Source organism: Chelmon rostratus, chromosome 16 (genome assembly GCF_017976325.1).
Source record: "Chelmon rostratus isolate fCheRos1 chromosome 16, fCheRos1.pri, whole genome shotgun sequence".
In the NCBI taxonomy this organism is placed as follows: Eukaryota; Metazoa; Chordata; class Actinopteri; order Chaetodontiformes; family Chaetodontidae; genus Chelmon; species Chelmon rostratus.
This window is the reverse complement of record NC_055673.1, coordinates 2,667,406-2,682,321: the sequence shown is the minus strand read 5'-3', so window position 1 is coordinate 2,682,321 and position 14,916 is coordinate 2,667,406. Positions and strand designations below refer to the sequence as shown.

Below are 14,916 nucleotides of genomic sequence, written 5' to 3'. Positions count from 1 at the left end.
TATTTCGAGGATTAGTCACGCGCAGCCACCTGCACCGCAGCACAGGAGCTCCTGTAAACTCTGTTTGTCCTCTGTTGTTTGTTAATTTTATTCAATTAGAGGGTGTGCATAAGTGCCACATTTTTCCTACAATCAAAAACTGTTGTTCCAGTCTTACAAATCACACAACCAGAGGAATTCATGCAGACGTCCTAATAAAATACAAAATAAGAGGCTGATAGTCCTCAGAGCGCAATGAATCACCAACATTTTATTCAACCAACAACAAGAACACAGTTTACTGCAGTTTAAAAGCTGCAGTGTACCGTATGGACATATAGGAAACATTCATATAATAGAGTTTGATGTGTTATATGTGCCTGATATGGATGTATGTGGTTAATCATTTTCACAAATACATTTCTCTCACCAACACTTTATTTGTCTTTTCTTTAATGTTTCAAACATAAAACGATTTCACAAACTACAGTATTACAGCATTAACAGTGTTTAATTTGTCTCCAGCAGTTAACAGCTAAGTCTCCGAAAACTATTCGTATTTTTTCAAACGTCACCGCAAAGTGTTTTACTGAGAAACAAGAACACAATGCAACACAACACCACCTGTAACAGACGATCCATCGACACTCATAAACAGGTAGAACAAGACAGCAAAGAAACATAATCTGACTTTAACTTTTGCCTTCATTCAAAAATAAATATTAAAAGAAGATCATGAGTGCTTGCTACAGTTTGACGCACACAACACCGCTACCATCGCTGCTTTTTGACCCATCAGAGAACAACTAACGATACAGGAAATACACAACAAATATACCCGTTTTTTTCTTTTCATTTGATGACTGTCTGTGGGATTGTTTGTGGAAAAAAATTTATTAAATCTTGTGCAACAAAGAAAATTCCAGAAAAATCAAACGAGGGTAAAATAAGTTAATTGCAGACAGCAGCTGTAAATATACTTGATGAAGATGACGCCATGTCTATTTTAAAGATTCCCTGATTTATCACTTCCTTCACTTTTTTCACAATAAAAACACCTTCATCGGTTTGGCTGTGACGGTCTCATTTCTCGTCACACTGTCGATCATTTCTGAACTTCATTAATTCCCTTTCAGTTTAATTATATACAGAAGCTGCAAACTCAAAGAGCACTAAGATTCATAGAACGGCGTCACTTCAGATCCTTCATAAATAACATACAGTATTGAATTTACAGACCTGATTTTTCCATTTGCACACACACACAAACACACAAACACACACAAAGATTTCATAGGTTGTGTTCTTCTTTCTTTTAAACATAATTTCATCTTGAACTCATTTGTTCGCTGTGAAACACTTTAAAAGAGTTTTATAAATACATTGCACTGGACTAAATGTAAACATAAATACAGTGGATATTTAAAATATATAGATAAAGTGCTAAAATTGGTAAAAAGGTTGCGCCCAGAGTCTGTTTTCACACCAGTGTCTCCCCATTATGATTTCTGGTGTACCAGTTCAAGGTAAACTCATCATCGCTATCTTCATCTTCAGATTCCTCTTGGAAGGTGGAGGTGGAGTCAGCCTGAGACACAGAGTTCCTCTGGGGGAAGATTGAAGGAAGTTCAATGCACATAAATACCGACACACCCAAACACAAACATCTGGCAGGTGACTAAACTATGGACGGTATTTGCAGGGTTTTCTTTCCTGTTACCGGCATCTTATATAACACAGGTCTGAACAGGAGCATGTTATTTATTGCATAATCTATGAAGGTTCCCTTAAGGACGAACACGACTGACATTTTTCATTAAAACAAGAACGACGCAGCATCGACTTTACTCCACAGCTGACTGCTTTTCTGCAACATTATGCCTTCATTGAAGTGCTCCTGCCTTCCTCTCAAGTCCTGTTTTGTCTTTATCAGTAAGATTGTTTGAGCAGGTGAGATACAAAAGGGATAGGAACCTGTGACCTATGTTTTGTTGGTGGGACAGTCACATGTTTGACTTTAATCACTTTACTCTTTTTGAAAAGTTAGTTTTTATGTTGAGGACCTGAGTGATCTCTCCATTAGTCTGTGTTTGCAGCCAAATTGTGTTTTTCTTCACGATGACTATCACTGCTATCATTGCACTCTGCATTGTGCTGTGTTTGAATGGTTGTAAGGTTGTATGGATTATTATCGTCAGTAGTCTAATATCATGGCAAGCTGTTACTATAGTAACTGCAGACTCGCTGCAGAAGCAGTAGTTGTTGTAAATACCTTTTTGCCTTGTTGGTCTTCTTCTTTTTCAGGTTTTTGCTCTTTGGGCTGTGTGTCCAGAAAGGCTACGTAATGTATCAGAGTGTTGACCCTGGATGAAAGATAGATTTTATGAGAAGGTTAACAGATATTTGAACATCATTAAAATCGCATCTCTGCTGAGGGGAAAAAAAAGTGGTCACCTGTGGTAGATCATAGCCACGAACTGGATCACGACCGATAGAGCGAACCCCAGAATGAACATGAAGGCGATGGGATCGATGCTCACGTCTTCTCCGGTGTACTCGAGGTCGAGGCCGAGCTTGGGGAGCTTGATGGAGAAGGAGGCCTCGAAGATCTGGAGGGTAAATGTCGCCACCAGCCACAGGGCGTTCATGATGAAGAAGGCGAAGTTTATCTGAGTGCAGTGAGAAAGACAGGATTAATAAAAGGAAGTGCACCGTGGTCCCGTTCGATATGCGCCGTAGTTCAGCTCTCCACACCTACCTTGTTTCTCAGTTCCTGCAGGTCACTGGCCATCTTTTTCTGTTTCTCTTTGTCTTGGACCAGAGGTTGCAGGTACCTCTCCTGAAGCCCTTTCCAGAAGTCCACCTCGTCCTGCAGAGAAACACAGAAACCCTTTCAATTAATTTTCATATAAATGTACTTCACATTGAAGTTGTTTAAAACTCATCCAGGTAAGGCAGGAAACTAGCTCTCCACGCACTTCTAGAGAAGATTTATGTAGCGTGTGTCAAGTGACCTATTTGTAATAATCATAAAATAAGACATTGTTAGTATTTGTTTAAAGCAGCAATGCCTCAATGTCATGATAAGGTCAGGATTCACCGCGTTGGACAGCTGAACATGATGAGCATCATTCTGATGAATAATAATAAATGCTTGGCAGTGACAATTAAAATGTGATTCAGGGGCAGATAATCATGCGAACCTGACGAAACAAGACATACACACCTGGTCAAGTGAGTCCTCCTGCAGTTGCATGTCAGTGGACACATTCTGTAGTTGCGTGACCCAGCCTGGAGGAAGAAGCAGGACAGGAAGGCGTGAGATAAAGTCGCACTTGCAAGCGAGATGGAGTATTTTGCAAATTAAATCTTGCTGATTTTTACAAAATTGTTTGGACTTACATTGGACAGGAACTTCAACGGCACACTCCACTTGCCTGAAACACAATCAGAAAAATTTCTAGTATCGTCTCACGCTTTGCAACACTGACACATTACATTAGAACAAATGTGCCACCTTAGATTTTACCTCTGTTCTTGCTCTTGGATCCTCACGTCTTCCACGATAGTGTTTTGTGGCTGGGGCTCAGGCTGTGGGATCAGGCTCTCTCTCTCCTGGCTTGCAATGAGCTGCCCTTCTCCAGATCTCGGGCTGGGTTTCTTACAGCATTTAATCCACGAGAAGAAATCCTGGAAGGTGCTTTTGGCTGAAAGAGCGGAGATCAGCTTCAGTTCAGTCGGCACAAATAATAATACTGATTGTGTTGCGCTGTGAGTGGGATGACAATAAACATTTTTTTTTTTTTTAGTTTCAACCTGGCATCTACCTTTCTGGCCTGTTGTTTGCGGGGTGGTGGCTTGAGGTTGGACAGCTCCGGCAGCAGGTTTCGTCTCCCGTGTTCCCCAGGACACATTGTTCATGTTGACCATGGAGTAGATGGTGAGCAAGAGGTAGGCGCTGGGGATGCAGATGATGTAGAGGAAGCCGTGGAACACCAGCTGGATTTCTTGAGGATGCAGTAGCGCAGTTATGATGTAAATCATGGCCATGGCGATGACGAAAATGCTGCTGGGTGTCAGAATGGTCTTGTCCTTCACCATGGAGCCTGAAGAAGATAAAACAAGAGTTCTTAGGATTAAGGCAGCTTTAAGCAGCTACTTTAAAAAATGTTTTACTAATTCCAAACAAAGTAGCTGCACATGTGCCTGCATAAGTGATGTCTGACTATAACTTGCCTACAATGGACATCGTCACCACCAACATGAGGAAGGCGTATATGATACTCAAGATTGCTGCTATTGTGATCTGAGTGTCCGCCTTGAGTTTGAAGCAAAGACCCAAGTAGATGGCAGGAGGTATCACAGCCAGGACCAGGGCAGCGCTGGAATGCATGCTGAAGATGAAGGTCAAACTACCTGGAGGCCACGATAGAGGAGACATATACACAGGACTGAATGTTACAGGCTCTTCTCGCCTTTTACTTTTGCATTTATCTCAGAACATCTGAAACATTGGTAGGGAAATTATACATGAGGTGAAGACTAGCAGGCCTCAAAAGTTCACAAAAGATTGCAAAACACCAACCTGCAATCAGGAGGCAGATGGTGGCGGGGGCCAGGATGGCTGAGGTGATGGCAAACAGCTGGTAGAACATGAAAGGTTTGGACATGGACGGGTTCCTCTTGGAAATGATGCTGGTGGAGCCAAGAATATCCACCACGTTCGCCATTGTGGATGGTCCCCATCGCCGACGCTGATGATGGCAAATCATCTTTAGCATGACTGATGTGAATTTTCAGTACAACTTGTGAGCAATGAGGAAATCACTTTAAATTGGATATATCATCAGTGGAAAGCTTCTGATCAGCTGCAGCACTCACCTGGTTGAAGAGTTCTTTGAAGTCCTCAGGTGCGTTGGTGTAGGCGTCAGAGGCCGCGTTGTACTCCACTCTCCATCCCTGCTTCAGCAGCAGAGTGCACAGCCAGCGGTCCTCACCTGCAGGGAACAGAAAATGTATTCGTATGCGAGAGGAGGAGGGATAGACCGAATGCGAAAGCTTTCACCACAGGAAAGGAAGTCCTATCCAACAACGTCAGTCACCTTGGTCATACTGGATGTGGTGAATTGGCTCCATGGACTTGGCGGAGTATCTCTTCATCACGTTGTCGTCCATCAGCGCCGCTGCTCTGAACAGACTGAAGCAGCCGGGGCTGCACAGCACGCATCCGAACACGTGCTCCGCTGTCTTCTGCAGCCAGTGACTGACGGCGTACTCGAACTTCTGGAACCACACTGCAGGACCTGTAGAGCAAGTATTGTGTTGTATTATAAACCTAAACACTTTTATCAGTCCAATGCAAGTCTCCGTTCATTTTTTGGCTTCAGTCTTGCATTTGTTTTTGTTATTTTCATTTCCTCAATTGTACAATGCACCAACCTGATCCAGTGGGGTGAATCCTGCCACACGCTGCCCCGACACGTGGGTACATCTTCAGACGATCGATGAGCAGTGTCACAGCAGCCGGCTGGAAGTCTGTGTCTCCATCTAACGCCAGGAGGTAGGTGTTTTGCTTCTCTTTCTGGGGGATCAGGCACAGTTTGTTTTGTTTGACATTTAAGTTGTATTGAGAAATGCTGAGGATAAGCTCATCAAAACCAAAATCCACAAATGTGTTCCATTTCTTTTGTCTCACCTCGACCTCTGCTTTCAGCTTGCTCTCATCCTCTCCCTTCTGCCACCGTCCGTAGTATTTGGTCATGAGTTTCCAGCCCAGGAGATAGTAAAGGTACATGACCTGGACAGTTACAAAAGTGTTCAGGGATTGTTGAGTTGTCACACCTCATATCTAAAAATGAAATGAACTGTAAACAGCAGGCGTAAATGTACCTTCTAGAGTCTAAAAGTCATTACTTTCCTACCTGAGACCATCTCTTCTTGTGGCGGATGCGTTCTTTGTCCTTGTAATGAACCACGATATTGTTCCCGTGTGGCATGGTGACCACAAGACGACCTCCGTACGGTGTCTGTATGATCTTCTGATCAGGGATCTGCTGCTGCTTTTTGAAGAACTTGTTATCGATGTTTGTGAAGATGCTGGTGACGGAGAATGAGAGAATACTAAATGTAAAATCTGTTTCTTGGTGGTAATTTTGAAGACCCAACACTAAAACGCCCTCTAACTGTAGACCATCTTGAAACATGTTCCTCACCCATAAACTTCTTTGAGGATTTCCACAAGATTTGTGGCATATTCGTTGAGGTGACACCCCCCACTCTCATCATGTTTGAATGCATCATCAAAGTAGACATGGGCTTCAAAGGTGAAGTCATGGAGCTTTGGGTCTTTCTTTGGTCTGTACTTGTCCAGTCTGCAGTGTTCAGAGAAAGATAAAGATGAACTGAGGAAATCCTCTGTGATAAAATGCATTTTGGGGTCATTAGGAGTACACTGCTAAAACTTGCTGGACACTGGACACAAACTCTTGGAAAATAAAATCCTGTGACAGCAAAAAACTGAACCGACCAAATGGCTGAAGGAAAATTCCCTCTACACGTTGAACTTGCACTCTAATTAAGCAACTATTTCTTTTCATTTTCCACAACAGGAGGCGCTTCTTCAAAGCTCACATTCACTGTAAGGCAAGAAACTGCATTCGTGCTGTCTCTACCAGATCAGTTCAGATTATTATTGTTCAGTTCAGAACTCCATGTGACCCCAAAAATAATTCAATTTAAAATAATTTACTCAGGGGAATCAAGAGTTACAGGAATTGTACGATGATATAGCACACTGTGTAACTCACCTGAAGATTGAGATGATGATGTTCATCATTTCATCGTAGGTCTCGTGCCACATGGTTGCGCACAGATACAGCATCACCGTTTCAATTTGGCTAGAAGTTTACATAAATTTCAGAAACATTTTAGAAGCAGTTCAGAGGTCCAGGTGACAGTGGAATTTAACAGCTTAGCCTAAATTTTCAAGCCAAATCCAAAAACGCCTTGGAGAACCCACAACTTTGCTTCAGATAATTCTTTTGAAGACCAGAATGGAGGATTCTTTCTACACACACACCAAAACACACTTACTTCTTCGTCTTGTCTTTGGTTTGAATGTCGAATCGGGTGTTGAGGAGCAGCGACTGTTCGATAAAGGGTCCCTCATACAGCCTCCTGATGAATAGGTCTTGAGTCCTCTGGATACGATACACGCTGAGGGACCACAGATGGAGGGTCGCCATCACAAGACTGAGCCACCAGGACACTGCTAAGCCTGAAGGAAGATTAGCAAACACATTAAACAACAATTGTAACTTTAGATACTGAATGAAGCAGTGTGTCCAGAAAAATGCTGTACTAAATAATAAAATAGCCACGTTGTTCAGTTCCAATTATGTTTAAAATTGAAAATACACACAATGTTCTGGAGGTTGGATTTTTTGTCTTTAAACAAAGCACACACCTGAGCAGTGGGGCTAACAGGTATGTGGGGCAGGGTGTGGTAGTCTCAATGACTTCCCCATTTTAGCCTACATGCAAACAAACTATACTCTGAGTTCTTTTGGCCCTACTTTGAATAAACACATACCAATAGTAAATTAATCCTGATTCTTGTGTATAATATGTATAGCTCATGCCAAATTGCATTGTAACTTATACCAGGCTCTACTTCATTACCTGTCAGCAAGCCGATGTCAAGCATCTTGGACATGTCCAGGAAGCACAGAGTGTGTGTAACGTCCAAAACCAGTTCTGGGAACACACTGCCGTTCATGCTTTGGTTTCTTCCATCCACAGCTACATTGCAGTAGCCTGTGAAGTTGATGCTTGCAGTCCCCTTCAGACTTGTTCTGTAGTCCTGATAGTAAACGATAACGGGGATGACAAGCAGAGCCATGACAGCCAGAGAGGCCAGGTACAGAGGCACGACGAAGCATCGTCGCAGGGCGTGCATCTTGCAGGCTACCAATGCAAACCAGTGGCAGAGCACAGAGGAGACAAGCTGAACCCCGATGATGATGGCTATAATTCTCGTCTCACGCCTCGGGATGGACTTCACGATGTCCCAGTCCATTTTGGCAAGAGGGACGTAGGCTCCGAGCACGCAGGCGGTCACCACGATCCTGAGCAGGCTGGACAGGATGTGCAGCATGTTCTGGCCCTTTTTCATGTCTCTGCACAGGTTCTTGAGGAAGACGGAGCTGCTGTTCTTGCTGATTAGTCTGAAGTAGTTCTCCCACCAGTTCAAAGACACCAAGAAGGACCCACCAACAGCCAGACCTGCCCAAGTGGCCATCTTGGTATTAGTAGGATCCTTCATAATGTATAGGACGAGGAAGAGGATGTAACCGAGGAGAATGAGGATGAAGGCGGTGATGGATGGCAGCAGGAAGCGGTTCCTTTCCTTGGCAGTGCACTGAGCGACCACCTGCAGCAGCGCAGAGAAGACGGCTACACCGTTCAGTATCGTCACGTTGGTCACGATGTCCAAGTGCGGCATTGCTACGATGGTGAGAATGGCTGCACCCAGAGACACCAAGAACTCAAAGAACAGAACCTGTAGAAGAAGGGATTTCAACACGGCAGTAAATCAGACGATCAAAATACCTGCTGCTTCTTGGCATCAGTCAAAGATGAGATAGGAAAGCAATCGTTGAGGCTTGTCTCACCATGGCAGTTGTTGCTTTTCCTGGCAGCTTTGATGTTTTGTAACATGCCTTCCAGATGCTTTTGAGGAATATGAGGACGCTGGAGGCGATGAGACAGCAGCCGATGCACAGCAGAGCGACAGGTTTCTGGTCATCTGGGAGGGTCTTTGTGCCTTCGTTGGACAAGGTGACGAGGAGGAGGAAAGAAGTCTGGAAGAGAATTTAAAAAGTGTTCAAGATTTTATCAGTACCACCTGTCAACGAAGTAATCTGCCATTTCATCTCTAATTCAAGCGTCACCTCTCAAGCGTCTACCTGTGGTCATCTTCATCGTATGAACATCACGTGAGCGCAGTATGTATAAGAAATGTATGAAAAGTAGCAAACCTTGCTACACAGAGCCAATCCAAACACGATCACAGCGACGACAAACAGAGTAATGATTTTCAGCAGTTTGATCATTTTCCATGGCGTCTGCTCATCTTCAATGATCGGGACCTCTCGGCAGGTGTCCCACGGCCTCCTGAGTAAACAACCAATTATACATTATTACATTATTATGATGAGATAGATAGATAGATAGATAGATAGCAGAAATTCTTATGTATAGTATATCATATATAACAGAGTAAAAAATAATGGCTATAAATAATAATAATAATACATTTAATTTCTTGTGCACTTTTCATCGGCAGGATCTCAAAGTGCTACAAAGTTAAAAAGTTTGAAAAAAAAAGTTAAAGCAATGCTTAATGAAAGCAATAAACAGGTTAAAATCAGTTCATAATCAACATTCATAGGCCTTTCTGAATAAAAAAGTTTTCAGGCCTGATTTAAAAGAGTCTAAAGATAAAAGATTAACAATTAAATTTTCAAAAAAAATACTTTGTGAGGACTTTACACAACAGCAACCCACAAAATGTTGCTTTCCACACCAGGATCATAAAGATTTTAATACAGCACAGTTCTAATTCCATAAAATATGTCTTCGTATAAGTGTTTTAAGCTATTCATTTATATCTAAATACTGCTTATGAATGACCTTAATGAATAGATGACCTTAACAATAACTACAGAAAAATATCAAATTACAAACTGAAAATTAAAGGGTTTACTGATATTTCATTATTTTCACATTATTTCTAATAGATATGCTGGAAATTAGTTAAATAAATTCATTTGTATAACTGAAAAATAAATGCATATTTAATATTAATGTGTACCTACTTTGGCATATCTCTCTCTTCCTCCATGATGGTTGCAGCAAATGGATGCCCTCTGGCTGAACATCTGTATTTAAAGGTAGGCAGGTACCTGCGTGACTCATCGGGACAGCTTGCGGCTTAGCCAAGCCCTGATCACACCCAAAGCGTGCACAGAGGAGACTCCACCAGAGCGTGAGCGTGACTCGAGGAGGACGCGGAAGTATGCGGTTAGGTCATTTTAATGAGAAATCCTTACAATAATAGTAGCAAGGAAACTAAAAGTCCTTGCTCGCAGGTATCAAACACAGGTGTCAAATGTCTTGTTTCTGTCTTTGTTGTGTGCTCGGGGTCTACACGAGGTGCAGCTTTAGGTCTCAGTCAGTGTTTGGGTGTTTGGGGTCAGGGTGGCACCTGAGAGTCTGCAGGTCTGACTGAGGTGGGGACAAAGCCAGGAAGAGGACAAAGGAGGGATTGACAAACAGCTGGTTTAAGCCGTACGTAACATACGCACTGATCTTGTGTGCTGCAGGTTGATAGTGGCACTAGAGAAAAACAGCTCCCAGAAACAAAGAATTCATCCTTTGGGGACCATGAATATCCACAGCGAACAGTTTGGGTAATTCTTTGTCGAGATCTCCACATTTTGACCTCTTGACCCTCTTGGGAGTAAAAACATCCTCAAGAAATGTCATGAAAATGTGGTCTGTAGTCGTCTATATGAGTAAAGGTATTTAATTTTTCAACAATTAATCCAAACCAGGATGTGGCTTCAGACCACATGTCTCTGGTTCAGAGAATCAAACCTTTAAAAACACACAGAAATGTAGTTTTGACTTTAAAATGTGACTTAAGTGTTTTCTAAAAATCTCTAGTGTGGATTGGTCTTTGCCAAAATTCCACTGGCGAGACTAAGAGATAATCAGGTCTAACATAGCAGGTTCTGATATGATCAGACTCATGTATTTATGGTTTTTATCGACAGGACTTAATCACCCACCTGAAATGAGACTTGGTGTTTGTCTTTGCTGACAGACACACAACTCTGCTGCTCCTACAGACTTCAAACGCACCTCGAAAAGTCATCGAAATCCCTTCGTTAACTTTCTAATTAACGTTAATAACAGTCTCGTTCAACGTATCCCTGCATTACTCAAAACCTCAAGAGGAATATTTGTAATTCACGGCAACGGCTTGAAAGGATTTCTGCTAATGTGGCACAAACGTTCACTCAAGGATGAAGTGATTCAAATTTGGTGTTCCAAAGTGTGTACCCTAATTATGCAAATGTCTCACAGGATGAAATGAAGTGATGACATTTTATATCCAAAAAGGTCGAAAGTCGGCTTCACTGTGACACCATAATGCTGTGCAGAGACACTTTTCTGGCCGTTATCCTGCAGCGTCACTCAGGAGCAGAAGGCAGATTGTGATGCTTCACGTGTGCTCAGACACTGAGGTGGTGACTCTAATCTTGGGCGTCCACCTTGAAACTGAGCTGCTTGCACACACCTTCTGCGCTGCAGGAATAAACGTGTGTGTGAAGCGTCCACGTTTACAGTGTGCAGCTTCTTTGCAGCAGCGGTGAGGAGGTGGTAATTCCAGATTTTCAAAAGTCTGAAACTCTTCACGTCATTGGACCCTGCAGTAAAATCTGGTTTGATATGCAGTACAATTTGTTTTAGAAATTAAAATACTGCAAAAGACCTAAACTTAACAAGGCGTCTAATTATTGAGTGTAAAATGTTCTTGTAACTGCTGAGCTCCTCCAGGCGCCTGCGGGGTCTTCGGATTAACTGCGGCTCCACGTTCCTTCATGGTTCTGTTTGTGATGGGCAGCAGTTCGGAGCACGTTCATCACAGGACTTCATTCTTCGTTGGTGATGAAAACTTTTATCGCCTGCCAAAGAAAGAGGCAGACAAGGAAAGACAACCTCCTCCTCACACAATTAAAAAGAAAATGACTGACGCGCTCCTTTGAAAAACAACATTATGAAACTAAAAGGGACGTTAGCGTAAAGAAAGTAAACGCAACAAAACCAAAAACTCTGCTCAGAATGCTCTGCTCTGGTATTTGAGTTATTCACCGTTACTACGCTTTTTAAAAGTACTTTGAAATACCACTTTAAGTATTGCAGAATGAATATTATAATTTTTAATACATTTAAGTAGAACTGAATGACGTCGATTTAGAAGAGCACTTTTTGAAGTGTGTGTCAAACATACTTTAGATTAAGCACAGAAAGTAAATGTGAACTAAATGACGTCTCTGTACTTCAATCAGGTTTCTGACACACTGAACTACTTTTTGACCACATGTTTGGTTTTGGTGACACATTTTGGTGTGGTAGCTCTTCTTCGTAGCCTTCGTCAGAAACCACTGGATCAGCATGTCTCAAGGCTATTTAGGTCAATAACAAAACACAAGGAAACTGGAGAAGAATTTACAGACGGGGAAAATAACCGTCAGGCCACTTCCTCATCTTTCAGATCTGACATCGTGCAGATTTTCATTTGCTTCCTCGTTGTTCTTCACTCTCCCCGTGACTAAATCAATCAACGTTCGCTGCATCTGGATGGCAGATTGGCAGGTCCTTCATGATGTGATTACCGCAGACATGACTCTTTTGGCTCAGATACGCAGAGTTCTCTTCCTCTTTTTTAAGGGAGTGTACAGCAGCAGCTTTAAGTCTTTGCAGCAGTAACATCTCCGACGATACAAGAAAACAGTTGAATTAGGAAAAAGATGAAAAGGAAAAAAGAAATGGAGAATCCCTGACTGTCTCCAATACCGTCCTTTACAGAGTACCATATTTTGGGTTGCACAGTCATAACTAGACAAATCCGGCGGCGCCAAAATTTTGACAGTGGCACGAGGGGGCTGCTGGTGTTATCTATACCACTGTTTCTCAAGCCTGGTCCTGGAGTACCACTGCCCTGCATGTTTCAGATGTATCCCTGCTCCAGCACACCTGATTCAAATGAATGGCTCATTATCAGGCCTCAGCAGAGCCCAGTAACGAGCAGCAGAGCAGGGCAGCTGGTGCAAAATCCCTCTTTATTTAAATTTGGTGGGGGCTAACCCTTTAAAATTGAAATCAGAGGTGAGAAGAGACGTTTGTCCACAAAAGGATCTAAAAATTATGTGTCTCCTATTCACCGTTTGGAGTTTATGGCAATCAAAAAAAAGAATTTCAGGCAATTTCTCGCTGCCTCTCACACTCTAGCTCAGGGGTCTGCAACCCGCGGCTCCGGAGCCGCATGTGGCTCTTTCATCCCTCTGATGCGGCTCCTGAAAATAATTAATGAGAATTTATTTAAAATATATTTGATTTTAGTTCGTTCATTTTGAAAGAAATCGCTCGCGCTCACAGATGACAGCTTACGATCCTGCGTAAAGATGCAGGTGACGGCGCACAGCCCGTCAGTGCGCTGAGGGTCAGGAGCAGAAATCACATTAACCACGTTTGATTAATATTTTAATTGCCTATTATTTAGCATATATTCATATTTTTTCATTGTTCAGTGAAATAATCCTTTTATTATTCAGGCTGACAGCTGACTGCACGCGCCAGTAAAAGACTGACAGCACGCAGAGAGTGGACGGTATTTTTACCTGCTGCCGGTGGAGAATTTAAGTTCGGTGTTTTTTTCATAAATACAAGAAGGACTGAAATAGACATGGAGAATTTTACTTGAAAGAACCTTCAACCCAACGTCTTTTTGTCGGACTTGAAAATGTTGCACGCAGAAATGTCATTTGGTTTTCTCTGCAGTTGTTCATTGATTTCATAAACACAACACATTATAGTTTGTTTGTACATAGTATAAAGGCAAAAAAAAACGTTATCTGCAGCGTTATTTTATTTGACATGTCAAAAGGGTTTGTGGCTCCCAGTGTTTTCTTTACTGTGGGAAACGGGTCCAAATGGCTCTTTGAGTGGTAAAGGTTGCCGACCCCTGCTCTAGCTGATGACATCACCCACTGTAGGGGCACAAATTCTGAGTATTTTTTGAGAAACTTTATGGTCTTCAGATGGTCAGGGATGGAAAACCGTAAGAGATATCATTTTCAGCTGACAAAATTATCTACGTTTTAAAGTTTGAATGAGGTCTCTCTGAGAAAGTATGGCGAGGCCGCGGAAACTTGAAAAAGGCTGAAATTGAGGAAATTCCCCATTAATTTCTTATGGGAAATTTTTCACATTTTTTTGCGAATAACTTTGCGAATTATTAAGAAATCCTGTCATAACTACAGCGCACACCATTCCCGACTGAGCCGCACGTTTTGATATATAGTTTGCAAGGGTTTTCTCAAAGCTGCGGGACTAGTTACGTGCTAAAATTCTGGCGGAAAATGAAAGATAAGAAGAAAAAACGTGAGAGAGTACAATAGTGGCCGAGTGGCTTGTGCATTGCCTCGTGCCACTAATTAGGATATCAGTATGCTTTTTATAAAAGAAGATGCATCAATAGAGATTTGCTGCGTATGCAACAGCCTCCTGAGGTCGTATCTTCAGGATTTCTTTGTGAGAAACTTTAAAGTTTTCATTCTACAACTGCAGACGAATGCGAGCTAGTTCTGATAATCAGTGTCTTTATCTTTGCGTTAGCTGAATTACAATGAAAAGAAAGGATTTTGGTGTTATTATTATGTTCCTGAACTGATAAATGGCTGAACATGATGCGAAAAGTAACTTAGTAATAAAATGTCAAGAATTTTGTTTTGTGTTGAGCAAAACATTTATTTGGAGGGTGGGGCTGTGCTGGTGGAGTATCTGGGTCACTGCCCTCCCTTTGAGGTTTTTACACGTGCCTACAAGAAACCGCTGCGACATCCAACAAGTACACAAAAACATGTATGAAGTCCAACCTTTCAAGGTCAGCGAGTCAGCGAAGGTGCAGCATCACACACATTCAGGATGAATAAATGCATGACCCAGTCCGTCATATACGTCCGTCCATACAACAAGACTCAACAATTCCCTGCACATCGCGCAGTCTTTCCGATCACGTGACTGTGAAGAGGTATTCCAGAAGCCCTTAAGCCGTTAACCTGCCGACTGACTGCTATGACAGCTGGC

General features: G+C 42.3%; 1 protein-coding gene across 1 annotated transcript; it reads right to left on the bottom strand.

Annotated features, from left to right (window-relative positions):
• Positions 1-231: 231 nt before the first annotated feature.
• On the bottom strand, positions 232-9,886 carry LOC121619527 (chitin synthase chs-2-like). Its single transcript, XM_041955303.1, has 22 exons — positions 9,858-9,886; positions 9,018-9,153; positions 8,652-8,840; positions 7,660-8,539; positions 7,072-7,255; positions 6,786-6,875; positions 6,192-6,350; positions 5,901-6,075; positions 5,675-5,776; positions 5,419-5,560; positions 5,082-5,282; positions 4,861-4,976; positions 4,565-4,733; positions 4,216-4,395; positions 3,807-4,085; positions 3,509-3,686; positions 3,382-3,416; positions 3,206-3,270; positions 2,738-2,848; positions 2,434-2,648; positions 2,252-2,342; positions 232-1,585 (listed from the first exon to the last, which is right to left on the bottom strand). The coding sequence occupies exons 1-22, from the start codon at positions 9,881-9,883 to the stop codon at positions 1,460-1,462; spliced, it is 3,849 nt and encodes a 1,282-aa protein (XP_041811237.1). The 5' UTR covers positions 9,884-9,886; the 3' UTR covers positions 232-1,459.
• Between the last annotated feature and the right edge of the window lie 5,030 nt (positions 9,887-14,916).

Coding starts and splice junctions, on each gene's coding strand:
- LOC121619527 (XM_041955303.1), bottom strand. CDS start 9,883: ATGGAGGAAGAGAGAGATATGCCAAA. Junction 8,540..8,651: donor GAAAAGCAACAACTGCCATG/GTGAGACAAGCC, acceptor CTTCTTCTACAG/GTTCTGTTCTTTGAGTTCTT. Junction 4,396..4,564: donor CATCTGCCTCCTGATTGCAG/GTTGGTGTTTTG, acceptor CGTGGCCTCCAG/GTAGTTTGACCTTCATCTTC.